Below are 18,773 nucleotides of genomic sequence, written 5' to 3' on the forward strand. Positions count from 1 at the left end.
GCTATTAAGGATATACTCTTCGATTACAGTACTAGACAGACGTCTTTTTTACGTTTTTCTATTTGAATATTTGTTGTTTAATATTACTTGAAAGGGTGCATCGTATTCCTATTTGTATTTTGGCTAATTGTTATGAAGAGAGGATTGCGGGAGATTAAAATAATTTGCGGGACTCCCACAATAGATATAAAACTTCATGTATATATGTAAATAAAAAAGTTTACAGGCACAAAGTCAGAAGTGAACTCTTGGGTGGTTTGACTACTAAAGCACACCAAGGCACAATGTCTGAAGCGCAGGATAGAATCGCTGAGTGCTACAGATATTACTTAATTATTAAAGAAAGGAACATGCAACAAAATCTTGGCCTGTTTTTTTGTTTTTATTTTTATATCGTTTCAGTTGATTTTCTATGTTAAAAAATTAATACTGTCAGCAAGACCTTCAAAAAAGACCATGTTCTTAAAGGAAGATGGAGAACCAAATGTTCAGCAGAAAGACAAATTAAGTTGGAAGAACCAACAAAAACACCACCACCAAGCAGACTAAGAAGATCAACCGATACAAAAAACATCTTCTACCAACTTCAGTTTCAGAGTTTCCATCCAAATCTTCTGTTGTGGCATTCCGCAGTGCAATTGGCACTTCTACTAAAACTATATGAAGCATCTCACCACAAAGTTCAAACTGCTAAAGTCTTTTTCATGGTCAGCCGATGGTAAAACATCGACAGTGTTCGAGAGCCACATGTTTCCAGATGTACAACAACAGCGATCAACCTGGAAATATTTTAGCTTTAAAGCTTGAAAAATGGCCTTTTCAACTTCACAACTTTCCAGAAAAAGGTTTTTGTATGGCATGTGTTTTTTATGCAGTGAGAACATATGTTTAGAGTTTAATGGCTTTGATTAGAGTAAGATTTTTTATTTCCTTTTTCCTTTTAGAAGCTTAAAAGAACAACCAAAATCCAACAAAGAGTTGGTGGTTGTGTGAAGTACAAATGTTGCTCTAGATAGTGAGCTGAATGTGGCAGTGAGCATACGTTCTTTATACATGTTATGATTGAAGATTTGATTTTTAATAATAGTTACATTAAATTTTATTTGTATTGAAACAATTTGTCTTTTTATTTCTGTATCTGTTTATTTATTTATTTATTTGTCTGTGTGTTGTTAGCAAAGATCAGAAAGTCCTTTCACTTCTATTCTAAAATTCGAATAATAACATTTGTCCAATTTAACAATATAATACAAATTCTGTTTTTTGTAACAAAAAAAACACTTTATATAACAGAATTGATGGTAATTTAATAAATCATAACCTTTAAAAAAATATATTAATTCCAAAATTGTGATCTGGATATTTTCAGAAGGTATTAGTTGGTTTGGGGTTGTGTTGGTGTAGGATTTGTATTGGTTTGTGTTTGTGTTGGTGTAGGGTTTGTGTTGATTTGGTGTAGGGTTTGTGTTGGTGTAGAGTTTGTGTTGGTGTAGGGTTTGTGTTGGTGTAGGGTTTGGGATGGTGTAGGGTTTGTGTTGCTGTAGGGTTTGTGTTGCTGTAGGGTTTGTGTTGATTAGGGTTTGTGTTGGTGTAGGGTTTTTGTTGCTGTAGGGTTTGTGTTGATTAGGGTTTGTGTTGGTGTAGGGTTTGTGTTGGTTGTAGGGTTTGGGATGGTGCAGAGTTTGTGTTGGTGTAGGGTTTGGGATGGTGTAGGGTTTGTGTTGGTGTAGGGTTTGGGATGGTGTAGGGTTTGGGATGGTGTAGGGTTTGTGTTGGTGTATGGTTTGGGATGGTGTAGGGTTTGGGATGGTGTAGGGTTTGTGTTGGTGTAGGGTTTGTGTTGGTGTAGGGTTTGGGATGGTGTAGGGTTTGTGATGGTGTAGGGTTTGGGATGGTGTAGGGTTTGTGTTGGTGTAGGGTTTGGGATTGTGTAGGGTTTGTGTTGGTGTAGGGTTTGTGTTGGTGTAGGGTTTGGGATGGTGTAGTGTTTGGGATGGTGTAGGGTTTGTGTTGGTGTAGGGTTTGGGATGGTGTAGGGTTTGTGTTGGTGTAGGGTTTGGGATGGTGTATGGTTTGTGTTGGTGTAGTGTCTGTGTTGGTGTAGTGTTTGGGATGATTTTTGTAACAAAAAAAACACTTTATATTACAGAATTGATGGTAATTTAATAAATCATAACCTTTAAAAAAATATATTAATTCCAAAATTGTGATCTGGATATTTTCAGAAGGTATTAGTTGGTTTGGGGTTGTGTTGGTGTAGGATTTGTATTGGTTTGTGTTTGTGTTGGTGTAGGGTTTGTGTTGATTTGGTGTAGGGTTTGTGTTGGTGTAGAGTTTGTGTTGGTGTAGGGTTTGTGTTGGTGTAGGGTTTGGGATGGTGTAGGGTTTGTGTTGCTGTAGGGTTTGTGTTGCTGTAGGGTTTGTGTTGATTAGGGTTTGTGTTGGTGTAGGGTTTTTGTTGCTGTAGGGTTTGTGTTGATTAGGGTTTGTGTTGGTGTAGGGTTTGTGTTGGTTGTAGGGTTTGGGATGGTGCAGAGTTTGTGTTGGTGTAGGGTTTGGGATGGTGTAGGGTTTGTGTTGGTGTAGGGTTTGGGATGGTGTAGGGTTTGGGATGGTGTAGGGTTTGTGTTGGTGTATGGTTTGGGATGGTGTAGGGTTTGGGATGGTGTAGGGTTTGTGTTGGTGTAGGGTTTGTGTTGGTGTAGGGTTTGGGATGGTGTAGGGTTTGTGATGGTGTAGGGTTTGGGATGGTGTAGGGTTTGTGTTGGTGTAGGGTTTGGGATTGTGTAGGGTTTGTGTTGGTGTAGGGTTTGTGTTGGTGTAGGGTTTGGGATGGTGTAGTGTTTGGGATGGTGTAGGGTTTGTGTTGGTGTAGGGTTTGGGATGGTGTAGGGTTTGGAATGGTGTAGGGTTTGTGTTGGTGTAGGGTTTGGGATGGTGTAGGGTTTGTGTTGGTGTAGGGTTTGTGTTGATTAGGGTTTGTGTTGGTGTAGGGTTTGTGATGGTGTAGGGATAGTGTTGGTGTAGGGTTTGGGATTGTGTAGGGTTTGTGTTGATGTAGGGTTTGTGTTGGTGTAGGGTTTGGGATGGTGTAGGGTTTGGGATGGTGTAGGGTTTGTGTTGATGTAGGGTTTGTGTTGGTGTAGGGTTTGGGATGGTGTAGGGTTTGGGATGGTGTAGGGTTTGTGTTGGTGTAGGGTTTGTGTTGGTGTAGGGTTTGTGTTGGTGTAGGGTTTGTGTTGGTGTAGGGTTTGGGATGGTGTAGGGCAGGGGTCACAAAACCTTTTGAAACTGAGAGCTACTTCTTCGGTACCGATTAATGTGAAGTGCTACCAGTTTGATACCCACAGTTTTCAGTTTGATCTGAAATAACAAATTTGCTCGATTTACCTTTTATTATATGTTATTATTAATAATTAATGATATTCATCTATGTGAAGACACTGTTCATGTTAATGATTTCCCATAATAATTATCAACAATGATCTAACAAAGTAGGAAAGAGCTATTTTTTAGAAAAGGCCCACGGGCTACTTGTGTGGTCCTTGTGGGCTACCTGGTGCCACGTTGGTGACCCATGGTGTAGGGTTTGTGTTGGTGTAGGGTTTGGGATGGTGTAGGGTTTGTGTTGATTAGGGTTTGTGTTGGTGTAGAGTTTGTGTTGGTGTAGAGTTTGTGATGGTGTAGAGTTTGTGATGGTGTAAGGTTTGTGTTGGTGTAGAGTTTGGGATGGTGTAGGGTTTGGGATGGTGTAGAGTTTGTGTTGATTAGGGTTTGTGTTGTTGTAGAGTTTGTGTTGATTTGGGTTTGTGTTGTTGTAGAGTTTGTGTTGATTTGGGTTTGTGTTTGTGTTGGTGTATGTTTGGATTTGGTTTTGGTTTAGGGTTTGTTTTAATTTAGGGTTAATGGTGGTTTAGGATTAGTGACGGTTTTGATAGCTGTTGGATTTAAACTCGACTGATGACACAATGATTTGCTCCAAATGATTCAGCTTTATTTTCATGTATAGATTAGACTGCACAGATCAGACCTTTGCACAGAAGGTGTGAACCTTTCAGACACATGACAGTAAATAGTGCTGAGAAAAAACAAGAAGCTCGACACTTTTCTCAAACTGTACAACATTTACAACATGTTTAAGAGGCGGCAAATCATTTCATTTCATCTGCTTTTTTCCGGGGATTTCTTTTCTAGTTGAATGTATTCATATTAATAAAATTTTATCCAAAAATATAGTCAAATGTCCACAAATAAATAAGGATCTTTATGTGATTATTTTCATAACAGTTTCTGAATCGGAATTATTTCTTCATGTCTGAATATGAAATTTTCCAATAATGTCTACAATTTTTCATAAGCCCCATCATATAATTATCTCATGCCACTGCATCTGGATGATTGATTTAATTCAAATGAAAAGTTTTTGGGAGTTTCTTGATCATTATATTACAAATAAATAAATACAACACTGTTGAACAGGTTTGATCATGAAAATAGCTTCCCACGCTAACATTACAAACAAACTGCTACATCAGAGTGCACTATCATGAGCTGTTTCTTTTCCATTGGTCATCATAAAGAATAAAATAGCAGCCAAAAGCAGCACGTATTCCAAATATCATCTGAAAATTAATGATTTTTGGTTGTTCGGAAAATGTTCCTCATACAACATTACTGCAACGTTTTAAAGTTGTAGAGAAGTTAAGACAAAGTAACCAATAATGTCAGGCAAACCGGCTTCACATCATGTTAATTGTTTATTACCTCGAAGACAAAAGGAGCTGTAGCTACTACAACGTAAATGACAAAAATCAAGCAACAATAAATGTAACTAAAAATGGATTAAAAAAAAAAAAAGATTGTAAATGTGCCTCAGTTCTTGGTAGTGCACTCAATACAAAATCTGAACCTTGTGCCGCTGCTTTTGCGCCGCTGGAAGAAAATCGATCGAACTGTTGTGCAGTAATTCCTCTCCCATTAGTGTGGGGAAGGGGGCGGGGCTTTAAGTCTGTAGCCAATCAGAAGGCTTAAACGTCACTGTTGGTTTTGTCATTATAAAAGAACATGCATTATCTGGTGCTACCGGATAGCTTGTAGCTTCAATGCTAACAATCGCAGCCATGCCGTATGGGTGAACGTTCTGGTACTGTTTTTAACACGCCCTTGATAATGTGACTTTCCCCCCCAAAAAAGTGCACTTGTTGCAAGTTGTTTAAAAGGAACACAAACCAGCATTAAGCATCCTGTACAGTGGCTTAAGTTGCTAGCATGGCTCTTAGCTAGCAGTAAACATTTTGCGCTCTTTTGCACATCATCGGATTGCAGCAAAGCCTTCTGGGTAAGTTGTGCTCCTGAAAGTATACAGCGGTGTTGACTTGATTGCTCATCTAAGTCAGCAAGGGTGCATTAAAAACAGTAGTGGAAAAAGGGCAGGAGTGTGTGACTCGTGTCCCTGTAATGTTGTAATGTGTGTATGTTTGCAACTATATGACACACACACTTTTTACAGAATCAAAATCATGTAGATGGATTAATCCAAAAGAAAGTTGATAAAACGTTGATTATCAGGAACCAAAATATTAAAACCAAAATAGTGTCCTTTCAGGAAAGTGTGCACTTTGTAGTGTCCATTATTTCTTTTGTTTTCTTTTTACGTCTTTATGACCTTCGTAAACTGCGCTAGACTAAAATCACAACGTCCGAGAGGAAAAAAAATCCCCAGATTTTTTTTGTTCCTTGTGTCTATGATCTTTTGACCTTCAAAACTGGGTGTGGTCCATTTCATCCAGCCAGGATGCAGGGCTTGTGGGAAAGTCTGGGTATCCGGTGCTGCTGCCCGTAGAAAGGTCGGAGGTCACGGCTCGGAGCGGCTGACCTGCCGACCCTGCTAGCCCCTCCATGCTGAAGGCCACACCTCCAAGTAGGTGGGCATGTCCAGGCAGCGAGCTGATGGATGAGGGTGAATAAGGACTTGCAGCCTCTAACGAGAAACCGCTGTTCATCACGTTGCCCCCGGAAACGTCCGCGACGCTCTCGTACAGGCCGTTCACGTGACTCAGTTCTGACAGGATCTGATCGTCTGACGGAGACAGGAAATGACATCATTGTGTATTTGTTATGAGTTTTTCTGACATCACCACACAATGCAAATTAGCATCATTTATTTATAACACAGGATCTATTTCTTTGTTAAAGCCAGGAAATTGCATCAGCAGCTTGTATGTATTTTACATCATAATAATAATCGCAAATAAACTGTTTTTGATTTGCAATGTTTTTTAAACCGAATGTGTGTTTAATCCCGGATTCTCGGCATGCAGCTTTTCAGTCTAATTGACTTGGTGCTTTGCTTTCCTTTTTCACGTCTCGTAAACGCTGACTTTTAAACACCACCGTGGAGTTTATGGGTTTTCCGAAACCAACTCACAAACATCAAGATCAAACCGTCCTAATAAACTATTCACACAGTGGATACAGTAGAGTGTGTGTGTGTGTGTGTGTGTGTGTGTGTGTGTGTGTGTGTGTGTGTGTGTGGCATGTGTCTATACAGCGTGTTTTGTGTGTGTATGTATGTTCAAACAGGAGTGTGTGTATGCACTTGTGTGTGTGTGTTTGTTTGTGTGTGTTCATACAGGACTGCATGTGTTTTTCCATACAGGAATGTGTGTGCATGTGTGTTTTCTCATATGATTGTGTGTGTGTGTGTGTGTGTGTGTGTGTGTGTGTGTGTGTGTGTGTGTGTGTGTGTGTGTGTGTGTGTCAGAGTCAGAGCTGCAGTAAAAGGAGCCTCCAGTGTCAGAACTTTGCAACAGTTTGAGATAAAGCTGTAAATCATGATGTTTCAAAATCATCATTTGCTGACCATCTCAAAATTCTGAGATGAAAGTAAATAATGGGATGTTATACAGCAGGAATAAATGCCGGAATCGAAAAAATAATCTAAGTTTTTTACGTGATGATAAACATGTGAAAGAAAGCATGTCATAGTAAACAGGTGAAAGTAAAGCTGCTGTACCTCTGAAGCTGAGCTCGCTGTCACTGATCCCTCCATCCTCAGCCGAGCTTTCCTTCTCCACCTTCGTTGCTCCTCTGTTCCGCTTCACGCTTTTAAAAAACTGACCCCATCGATGGCGTCCAGCGTCCTTCTTCAATCTCTTCTCCTTTGCTCGTCTGTTCTGGAACCACACCTTAGACAGAGAGAAAGAGAGAGAGACAGACAGACAGACAGACAGACAGACAGACAGACAGACAGACAGACAGACAGACAATCAGACAGAGAGAGAGAGAGAGAGACAGACAGACAGACAGACAGACAGACAGACAGACAGACAGACAGAGATAAAAATTATGACAGTGAACTTTTAGGGATATTGAAAATGTGTAGAAAAAAATATGAAAGAAGATAAAACAATAAAGAAAAAGTGAAAAAGACAAAGGAAAGAATGAAAGAATGGATGGATTTTGGTACCTGTACTACTCGCATGTCGAGTCCTGTTTCGGAGGAGAGCTGCTCTCGGACGTGCCGTGCCGGTTTAGGAGAGTTTTTATATGCACTTTTCAGCGTCTCCAGCTGTTTGGCCGTGATGGTAGTACGAGGACGTTTCGCTCCTGACTCTGAGTCATCTACAAGACAGACAGATACACACACACACACACACACACACACACACACACACACACACACACAAAGATGTTTCTGGGTCTGATAAACATCAGAATTATTGTCAACAAGGTTCAGCAGTAACAATAACAGCAGAAATATTTTAGATCTAAAAAACAAACACACATATTTAAATTGTCATGTTTTCAATATGACTGAAAAAAACCCAAAACAGACTCAAAACCCCCTAAAGTGGTCCTTTGAACACAATCCTCAGAAGGAGAGTCCGAATTGAAATCAAAATAAGCATTATTTACATTTACGGCATTTATTAGATGCTCTTATCCAGAGTGAATTACAATACTTTAATTTATACAGCTGAGCACTTCAGGGGGTAAGGGCCTTGCTCAGGGGCCCAACAGTGGCAAGATGATGGATGGCAAGAGCTGTGATTTGAACTTACGGCCTTCTGATCAGAAGTCTTACATCTTAGCCACTTTGCTACCACCTCCCCCATGAATAACTGGTGTCACACTCAAAATTACATTTTTTCTGATTTTGATGTCATCTATTAATATTCCATAAACTTAACATAGAAAGAAGAAAATGAAATAATGTAAAGAAGAAGAAAATAAATTACACTTTTTTATTTGTTTTGTATGTAAAATATTTCTGTTTTCAAATCCCAGCTCGTCTTTAAACGAAGCCTTGACCACCACGTGAGTCCCCAGATTTAAATAAATGAAATGTGTGGTGTCAAGTGAGTGTGTGCATATGTGTGCATATGTGTGTGTGTGTGTGTGTGTGTGTGTGTGTGTGTGTGTGTGTGTGTGTGTGTGTGTGTGTGTGTGTGATCCCTCTGAGAGCTCAGGGGAATGTAAATCTCCTCACAGTGGCAGGCTGCTGGAGGTTATTGAGGCACTGCTATAAAACCCCATCGCTTCACTTAACATAATCAATCAGTGCTCTGTGGAAATCTTCATAAACACACACGCGCACACACACACAGAGCGAATATCTGGGCACCCTGGATGCAGTGCTATCCATGATTTTGCTTCTACTGTAAACAAAAGATGTGGGGAAGATGTTGGGAAGAAGCTCCGCCTTCCTGCTTTTATAGGACTAGCATCACTCAAGTGGCTACATGAAGGTCTCAAAATATCATATTCAGTTCACTGCCATGGGTAAAATGTTTTTAAAATGTCTTTACTTTTTTTACTTTTTTGTATTGGCTGTTCCGTCCTCACCATTCTGTTTTGCGGTTTCGTAGTCGACCTTGCAGACGAGCCGGCCGTCCTCCATCAGGTAAAACTCATCTCCCGTGGCCAGTTGTCTGCTGCACATCACACATGAAAAACAGTGCAGGTGATAAACGAAGTCCTGCGCTTTACGCACCACCTGAGAAGGAGGGATGCCCTGCTGACACGACGCACACTTCGTCCCAAAACGCCTGTGGAGATGCACACAAACACCTGCGTTAGAACTTAGCATAGATTCAGCACACAGTCAAAAAGTGGTTTCGCTCCACACACCTATTCATTAAATAAGCATTGCTAATTGCTCTTTAGGGAGCAAAGTGTGTCATTTCATACTGAAACACTACATGGATTCCTAAATCCCAAGCCTGCTTACTCTCTCTCTCTCTCTCTCTCTCTCTCTCTCTCTCTCTCTCTCTCTCTCTCTCTCTCTCTCTCTCTATGATATACACATCACATACAAGGGGAATAGGGAGGGGGGGAGCGAGGGGAAGGGGCAAGTTTAACATTAAAACCCCCCTTTTACCCTCTGGGTGAGTTAACAATGTTATCTTCCACTCAGAGTCTCACTGAGACATTTAAGTCTCAAACATGATTCAGTAAATGGATAAAAGACAAACTTAATTTATTTCTTAATGCGGGAAGAGAAGAACAAGAGAGAAAGGAAAGGAGGCTATGAAGGCTAAAATAAAAGAAGAAGAAAAGAGAGAGGAGAAAAACAAACTCCGGAGACATGATTATGACTGTGCCCTACTCCTGACAAAGGCCACACACTTCACAGTAAAAAAGAATTAAAAAAAACAGCGGCTACTTTGAGTGAACTTTATTACTGTGTTTTGAAGATGATGTGTAGTGGTACATGACCACGCTGTAATTAAAGGAGCCGAGCAGATGCTGAGAAAATGGAACAGATGAATGATGTTAATATGACCAATGCAATTTGTACTGAAACATGTAAACCTGAGCCTTCAGACTCAGCCTAGTAGCAAAAGGTCTTTCAGCAGGTCCCAATAAAAAACACTTGACACAGAACATAGTACAACCGAAGAGATGAGATGAGAAGGGTTTTGGTCATCATCTAAACTTAGATTTCTGGCAGACCTAGAATCAGAAACTACAATCTACCCATCTCCTTCTTACACTTTGAACGACTGTCTTAAATAGTCAGTGTTCTTAGAGTTGGTTGGACATCTTTCAACCCTAACCCTAAAGATGACCTTAATCTTTGCACCACTTTTTTAAAACCCTGAGAGCCACTGAAAACCTTGCTCCGTTGAAATCCTCTAAGGAACCTGCATTCTTGACTTCCTTGAAGTACCCTGCTCAGACTTTCTAAAACTTCTGCTGTATCAGAAATCCTGTCTGTAAATGTCTATGAAAGATGCTGATTTATCACCTGCCCTTGCTTTCAAGGACCTTTGTTTTGTCTGTTGCATGAAAGTTCCATACTCTCCCTGTCTTTCTTTTAAGTGCCCTGTTGACTCTCCTGTGTGGATCCTACAATATTCACAAAACACTGCTCTGAAGACAGCCTCTGAGAATCTTGGCCTTTTATGGACTACACCTAAGCTGCCAGCATCAGTCACTGTATCATTGACACTGCTACATAGATGTTTTTTTAAATGCTCTGCTCTGCTTACTGCCTGAGGCCTTCTAACACTAGTGTACACTGTGTAATGCTACTGCTATATAGTAGCATTACCTCTAAGGACCCTGCTACACCAATATCCTCAGAGTACTCTGCTACTCTGACATCCTCTAGTAACCTTGCTGCACCAGTATACTTTAAGGACTCTGCTACACTTATATCCTCTGAGAATCCTGCTACACTCATATACTATGAGGACTCTGCCATTCCAATATCCTCTGAAGACCCTGAAACACCAATAGCTTCTGAGGACCCATCTACACAAATATCCTCTGAGGACCCTGCTATATCATTAACCTCTAAGGACCCTGCTACACAGATATCTTCTGAGTACCTTGCTACAACAATATCTTCTGAGGACACTGCTATACCAATATACTCTGAGGACCCTGCTACATCAATATCCTTTGAGGACTCTGATACACAGACATCAACTAGTTGCCCTGCTACACCAGTAAATTCTGTTGCCCTGCTACACCTATCCCAGATGGATGGAGGAGGGGGCATCCAAAGCGGTGTGCAAGGAAGCAGAAGAGCAGAAAGCAAGAGGAGGCTTGTGCTAGGCTAAAGGCTAACTCTAGCTGGCCTGCTCTACAATCCATCCTGCTCACAAATGTCTGTTCCCTGAACAATATATTGAATTACATCAGTCTCCAACAAGCTATTCGGCATGAGCACAGAGACTGCTGCATCCTTGTTTTTACAGAGACAACAGAGCTCCAGGCAGAGCTCCGACAGCTGGACAGGCTACACCAACAAGGAATAGTGTCTTTGTCCTTGTTTCAACCTGTTGCTCACTGCTGGAGGAGTTTATGATTGTTAAATGTAAACCTTCTTATTTACTGAGGAATTCAACACCGTTATTGTACTTGGAGTGTACATTCTACCTAGTACTAATGCTAAGAAGGCACTCTGTGTACTCTATGGAACCATAAGCTAACAGCAGAACACACAGCCTGTTGGACTGTTTATTGTTGCCAGATATTTCAATCATGCAAATCTTAGGACTGTGTTTTCTAAATTTAATCAGAATTTGGACTTTGCAACCAGATGGGAAAACATGCTGGATGTTGTTTACACAAACATCCCAGGCATATACCGCATGAAGCCCCGCCCCCACCTTGGCTACTCAGACCACATCTCTGTTTTGCTGATACCAGCATACAAACCCCTCAACAGGTGTTTAAATCCAGTCCAAAAGCAGGTGAGAACCTGGCCAGCAGGAGCCATTTCTGCTCTCTAGGACTTCACCGACTTGCGTGCCAAAGAATTCTACAGTCTCCTGCCTCAATGACCATCATCTCATTGCACTCACACCCATCATTATGAAGTGCTTTGATAGGCTCATCATGAGGCACATTAAGACCCAGCTACCACCCTCACTGGACCCTATGCAGTATGCGTATCGTCCAAACCATTTTACGGTAGATGCCATCACCACTTCCATTTATCTGGCCCTCACCCAACTGGACAATAAGGACACATATGTATAAATCATTCCCACTGAGGACTCTGCTACTCTGACATAGTGACCCTGCTACACCAGTGTACTCTGAAGACTTGCTACACCAATATTCTTAAGAACCCTGCTACACATATACCTTTTTATGGCTGTGACACACCAATATCCAGTACTGGACAAAGTACACAAACCAAACAAAAATGTACAGTGGTCCCCCGGAACTTGCGGAGGTTACATTCTAAGGCCCCCCCGTGAATTGCGAAAATCCGCTTTCCAAAATTTTGGACGCACCCTCACAGCCCCTATGGTACCTCAGTGAATTTATCTAGACATTTTGTCACTTTAATACAATAATTTGTTTTACAAATGTTTATAAATTTTTTAAGTAAAAACATCATTTCAAATGTTATTTCTAACGCTCCTGAACATTCTGTCGTGCTGCGAATTCCTGCCAATTTTATGATAATCCGCAACTTGCTGTTAGTTTCAAATGAGAACCTGCGAATTTTCAGAGCAGCCGGTTCTAAATTATCGGGGGTTAACTGTACTTGAGTTAAAGTATAGATACATGAGGTAAAATATTACACTAGTAAAAAGTAAAAGTGCTCCCTTTTAACTTTTACTTAAGTAAAAATACACAAGTATTTGCATTCAAATGTACTTAAATATCCAAAGTACTATAATTTATTATGTTCTCTGATAACTCTAGTGCACTAGTATTTCACAAGGATCCTGCCAACCCTAGATCATCTAAGATCCTGCTACTGTACATTGATGTGCTCTGTGGATCCTGGTTCACCAGTATACTCTTAGGGCCCTGATACAGCATTATCCCGTGAGAACCCTGTTAAACCAAAGTCCTCTAAGGGCCCTGAGACACCAGTCACCATTGATGATGCTATTCTATAACATTTTAAGGACCTTGCTAGATTATATGCTCTGAGGACCTTGAAACACCAGTGTTCTTAAAAGGTCCTGATACACCATTGTCCTTTAATAGCATGCTAGAGCAATGTCCTCTGAGAACCATGTTTGTAGGGCCTTGTTAGTAAATGATCCTGCCCCCCTAATTTCCACTGTCTGTTATGCTGTCGTTTCCGCCTCTCTTTTTTGTTCCAGGACCCACTTGGGAATTCAGGCACCTAAATGGAGTGGCCGTATACCTCCATCCTGATGATTCTGATGCCCAGTTGATACAAGAGGAAAAGAAGTCCAAAGCTGATGGCTAGTTAATTCAAGCATTTTCTTTTGTTATGAAATATAAAATAACATATATACTGACGTGTAGAAGTGTTCTCTGCAGTAGACGTGTCCTCCTCTGCAGTAACACCTGTCATTCAGCAGCTCGTCACACTCTGCACACCGGAGACAGGTGGAGTGCCAGTGCAGATCCTGAACCTTACACACAAACTTATCCAAGATACGCTGGTTACATCCAGCACACTCCGGGACTTCTGTATACACACACACACACACACACACACACACACACCCACAAACAGTCAGTTACAACATACGCAATATCTTAAACATTTGTACACACAGAATAACAGAACAAGAAGGAGTGACCAAAGGGATGAAAGAAACATTTATAATATTGTAATAATAATATTAAGCTGATATTCTGAATGAATGAACTATAACACTATAACATAAGTTATAACCTTGTGTGTGTGTGTGTGTGTGTGTGTGTGTGTGTGTGTGTGTGTGTGTGTGTGTGTGTGTGTGTGTTTTACAGCAAATGTGAAGAGAAAATAATTGTAAGTATATCTGGAGGTCCAGCTAAAACGGAGCTCAGGTGATGAAAGGCCACCATTCATACAAAAAATAATCAATAATACAGAATAAAGAGCGAGGCACGCGCATGCGCACACGGACACTCATAAAATAATGATTTAATATATAATATGAGCAGGGAAGAGCGGAGTAACACCGACACCGACACTGATCGATATCTCGGATAGGGTTGAGATCACAATTAACCTACACTTACATAAAAATAGATATTTATATTTTTTACAATTACTCTAAATTAAGGGATGCTGTCACGTGACACGATCGAGTTTTTGGGAAGAGGAAAGTTTCTCATGTCCATGTCACCTGTATGTCACCGCATACAGCATGAATGATATAGTGTTTTTTATGCTTATCTCAGATTTGTTGAACAGGTAAAGGTAAAGTGCAGACATGAGAGAGGAAATCAACCAATAATTCTGAATGATTCAGGCGCGCGCACAAACACACGCGCGCGCTCTTTACTCTAATCACACTATTCATTATGCAGCAAAATAATTTATTAATCGACAGTAATTGCCGAGACACGCGCACATTTACACAACGTATAAAAAAATGGCCAACACTGTTACTAAAAACCAATGATTAATTTGTTCAAAATTAAAGCGCATTTATCAAATAAATATTTACACAATTCTTGAATTGAATTCTTATAACAATGAAATAACGTATAAAAAACAGACATTTATATTTAACGTGATAACAATTATAACATTATTATAATATAATATTATATATTTTAAATATATAATATATAGATATATATCCTGTTTAAACTAAATAATCATATTTAATAACAAATCCAACCTTTATTTGTGCTTTTACTGAAATCAATCATGCAACATTTTTCACTTTTTTCACTGTTTAGTAGGTTTCATTTGAACCTGTGTTCATTCTGCTGTTATTTTCTTAATAAATGAACGCACCAAACGCCCGCGCGCGCGTGTGCACGCGGTTTTAATCACGTTACCGTTTTATAAATTCTCACTAGAGAGAACATGTGTCGTCTTTCTTATAAAATTAATTGTGTCCAAAATTAATTTGTTTATAAATATCATAAATACTATTTTCTTTTTTCTTTTTTGTTTACGATATCTTTATTAAACCATGATGTAATATTTACATCTGATTTCTGTTAGCTTTTTGATCCTATAGATTCTTCTTTATCACATTTATATTTACAAAAATAATTTAGATTAGATTTGACTTCTATTCTCGTACATTTTGTACACGTGCACGTGAGATGTATTGATAAATATTAATGTATTCATGTCATCACTAAAATTAAAAAAAAAAATTTATATTGTTTATTAAATGCATTAACTTGTTATTCAAAGCTACATTTCTTAACGTCGTAGTCATTATTATCATTATTATTTTCATTACTCTTGGATTAAAATTTTAATTAAAACCTAAATTAGAAATAAACCTAAATATTTTGAGCTTATTGTGTATATTGTGTGAAGAATTGTTTTATAATTCTTAATGCGGTTACAAACCAGAAAACAGAATCCTTATTTCCTGCTAAAGAAAAAAATTAAGCTTTAAGGATCGTGTGTGTGTGTGTGTGTGTGTGTGTGTGTGTGTGTGTGTGTGTGTGTGTGTGTGTGTGTGTGTGTGTGTTGGGTGTGAGATGAGGCCAGTGACAAAAGTCAAACAAGACCAAGATAAATGAACACCAGTATAAACCGAATGAAACTGCTCAGTCTGCTTGATTGTTTTTTGTATTTTGTTTGTTTGTTTGTGTTTGATTTCCTAGATTTATAGAAATAAGGAGAAACTTCTCCTTATTTTTCTTTATCATGAAACCACGTCCAATTTCATTTTTATGTAATTAAAAGCATAATATTTTCCATAATTCCATAATAGTCAGGCAATAAATACATAGAAAACCGTAGACATAAAAAGAACCAGTCCAAAATATATTTTCCTTTCTTGCTGTTTTGGCATGTTATTCCTTTATAAAAAGAGAAATATATTAAATAATAAAATATGGAGGTCAGTGATATTCAGTGCAGAAGCTTTTCCTTAAATCAACAGTATTTAAAACCCCTTCCAGGTCCAGTAGCATCACCTCAGTGAGCGGAAAAGGAAACGTGTAGTACATTTATATATTTGTTTATATTAATAATGATTATGTAAGTTATTTATCACTGCAGTATATTACAACCAACCTCACGATATGTCCGAGTTAAACAACAGTCTGTTCTGAGCAATTTCATGATCTTTTGCTCGATAATAAACTCAGTGTTGCTGCATATCGGTGCGACATTTTAGTTTTTTTGGTCACAAGTTCATCATCCAGGATGGAGAGAATGTGAACCAAGTTAAGTGATATTTCTACACACACACACACACACACACACACACACACACACACACACACACACACACACACACACACACACACACACACACACACACACACACACACACACTCTCTCTCTCTCTCTCTCTCTCTCTCTTCCCATCTCTCTCAGGGTCATGCACGAGGCAGCACACACTAATTACCCCACATTTAGGTGAGAAAAAACGGATGTTATCGATTATTGTAGCTAGAATTTATAAATGAATTATATTTATAATTAATCTGAACACAAATGCAGTCCGATAGCCAGCATAATGTTGCTGTATCATTTCATTTAGAAATAGATTTTAAATCAGAACAGCAAATGACGATGATGATGATGATGATGATGATGATGATGATGATGATGATGATGATGATGATGATGATGATGAAGATGTGATCATTTTGATAATAGGGGTTTGGACTCGAAGTACAGATTTTTTTTTTTTTACTTGTGCACGAATTGAAACGAATTAAAGAATTGACTAAATATGAATATTTAGTCGTTATGTCATATTCCTAAATATATTCTTCAATTCCTTATATGAATATTTTATATATATATATATATATATATATATATATATATATATATATATATATATATATATATATATATATATATATATATATATATATATATATATGTGATATAAATAAATAATTGCACCAGCCACTTGTTATTTGTCTGGTGTCCAGGAATTATATTATGCTTAAAACAAACAAACAAAAACGGTGGTACATCTTGAAATGTGTAAATGTGCAGCTCTGTAGATTTTCACCCGCATTTATCTCCCTGACTTCTATCAGATTATGGCGAGCAGATGAACTGACCAGGCGAGCAGATGTGAAGATAAAGAGGCAATTTCTTTAATTTAATTTCATTTAATCAGCGTTTGGATTTACAGAGCCGGAGCTTCAACCACGTCACTAAACTCAGCTCTAATCTCTCCATATATAACAGGATTAAATTCCCTTTAATGCGATCGGATTCGGAGGAGAAAAAAACCCCAAAACGTCAGCATAAGGAATAAAACAAAAAACACACATCTATATAAAATCCGATTTAGTGAAGATATGGTTGCATGTGTGTGTGTGTGTGTGTTTGTGTGTGTGTGTGTGTGTGTGTGTGTGTGTGTGTGTGTGTGTGTGTGTGTGTGTGTGTGTGTGTGTGTGTAGTGGCCTGGTGGAAAATAATGCATGTGATGGAATTTAAAATGCGAAATTTTGCATTTAAAGACAAAATCATGCAGATTGTGTCAAACAAAATCAGCTATTAGGATTTTACTATTTCAGTGTAGATTTATTTCAAAGAGGAAATATTATGGAGATGTGAACGCAGGCCAAACTGATCCGCATTCGCACATCTGCACACATCTGTAAGCGTGATAAATGATCAGACCCTAGCTTTATCCAAGTCTAATCCCATTTTAAAGTAAAAAAAAAAAAAAAAAAAAAAAAGAAGAAGACGCTCTTTTTGCTGTGTTGATAAAGAAATTAAATATTTCCGATTTATGATTTGACGGGAAGAAAATAAAACCCACAACAAGCGCGTCAAGATGTGATCACTGGCTATGATTTAGCCTGTTATAATACTTTAGCATGAGAAAAGTGTTACGCATTTGAGTGTGCTGTTCGTGAATAGAAATAATGTCAACGTAAAATAAGGAGAAAAGTGAAACAGACAGTGATGAGAAATGGAAATTCGGACCTGATGCGTTTTTATGCGTTTCACCTTTTAAATACTCCAGATTGTCACACGTCACCAAAAATTTATCGAATCAATATTGCTGCATCATCATCATCATCATCATCATCATCATCATCATCATCATCAAACTCAGAGCAGTGTGAATAGGATGAAGGGTCTTACGCTGCAGTGGGACGAGCATGTCGGGCTTCGCGGCGCTTTCGCTGGGCAACACGGAGGCGCTCTGCATCATTTTCATCCGCTCTGATAAAAACACACACACACTCCCACACACACACACACACACTCACACCCACTCACACAGAGCCATACACGAGCACATTCAGGCGCGTGTCCGTGCTCGGAGCTCTCCAGACAGGAAAATTGAAAAACTCCTCAAAACAGAGAGCATGAGAAGGATGGGACGCGTCTCTTTTCCCTTTTTCCTCCCCCCCTCTCTCTCTCTCTCTCTCTCTCTCTCTCTCTCTCTCTCTCTCTCTCTCTCTCTCTCTCTCTCTCTCTCTCAGCGCGCACACAGACGCAGACGCACGCGCCCGCGTGCATCCGCCCCCGCCCTCACACGCGCATCCGTCGTAACACCGCACCGCTTTGATTCATTCACTTTGCAGAGGGCGTCGCATTGGCCAATCAGAGCACGCCGGAAGTGACGAAAGCGCCCCTTAGAGCGCTCGAGCGCTATATAAACACAGGCAGCCTGAATCTAAAAAGAAGTCGGAGGCAATTGATCGGCCAACACACATTAAATAAGTATTAGAATAAGATTATTGAACGAGATCGCATTAATATCTTCCATTTTTTATTACATTTTCATTTTGTTTAAAAGCTTGTAAAGTGATATTAAGAAACTGAGGGTGAGGTCGTTAGCGTGTTGATTAGCAACCAATTAGAGAGAGAGAGAGAAAGGTCACGTGTCATTTCCTTAAGTCTCCTGTTTGGCTTCAAACCTGTTGTT

General features: G+C 39.2%; 1 protein-coding gene across 1 annotated transcript; it reads right to left on the reverse strand.

Moving 5' to 3' along the window:
• Positions 1-3,877: 3,877 nt before the first annotated feature.
• On the reverse strand, positions 3,878-18,355 carry lhx4 (LIM homeobox 4). The gene is made up of 6 exons (XM_083555248.1): positions 17,984-18,355; positions 13,249-13,420; positions 8,848-9,050; positions 7,469-7,623; positions 7,016-7,187; positions 3,878-6,079 (listed from the first exon to the last, which is right to left on the reverse strand). The coding sequence occupies exons 1-6, from the start codon at positions 18,057-18,059 to the stop codon at positions 5,760-5,762; spliced, it is 1,098 nt and encodes a 365-aa protein (XP_083411374.1). The 5' UTR covers positions 18,060-18,355; the 3' UTR covers positions 3,878-5,759.
• Between the last annotated feature and the right edge of the window lie 418 nt (positions 18,356-18,773).

This window comes from Silurus aristotelis (assembly GCF_946808225.1).
Source record: "Silurus aristotelis genome assembly, chromosome: 11".
Classification (NCBI taxonomy): domain Eukaryota; kingdom Metazoa; phylum Chordata; class Actinopteri; order Siluriformes; family Siluridae; genus Silurus; species Silurus aristotelis.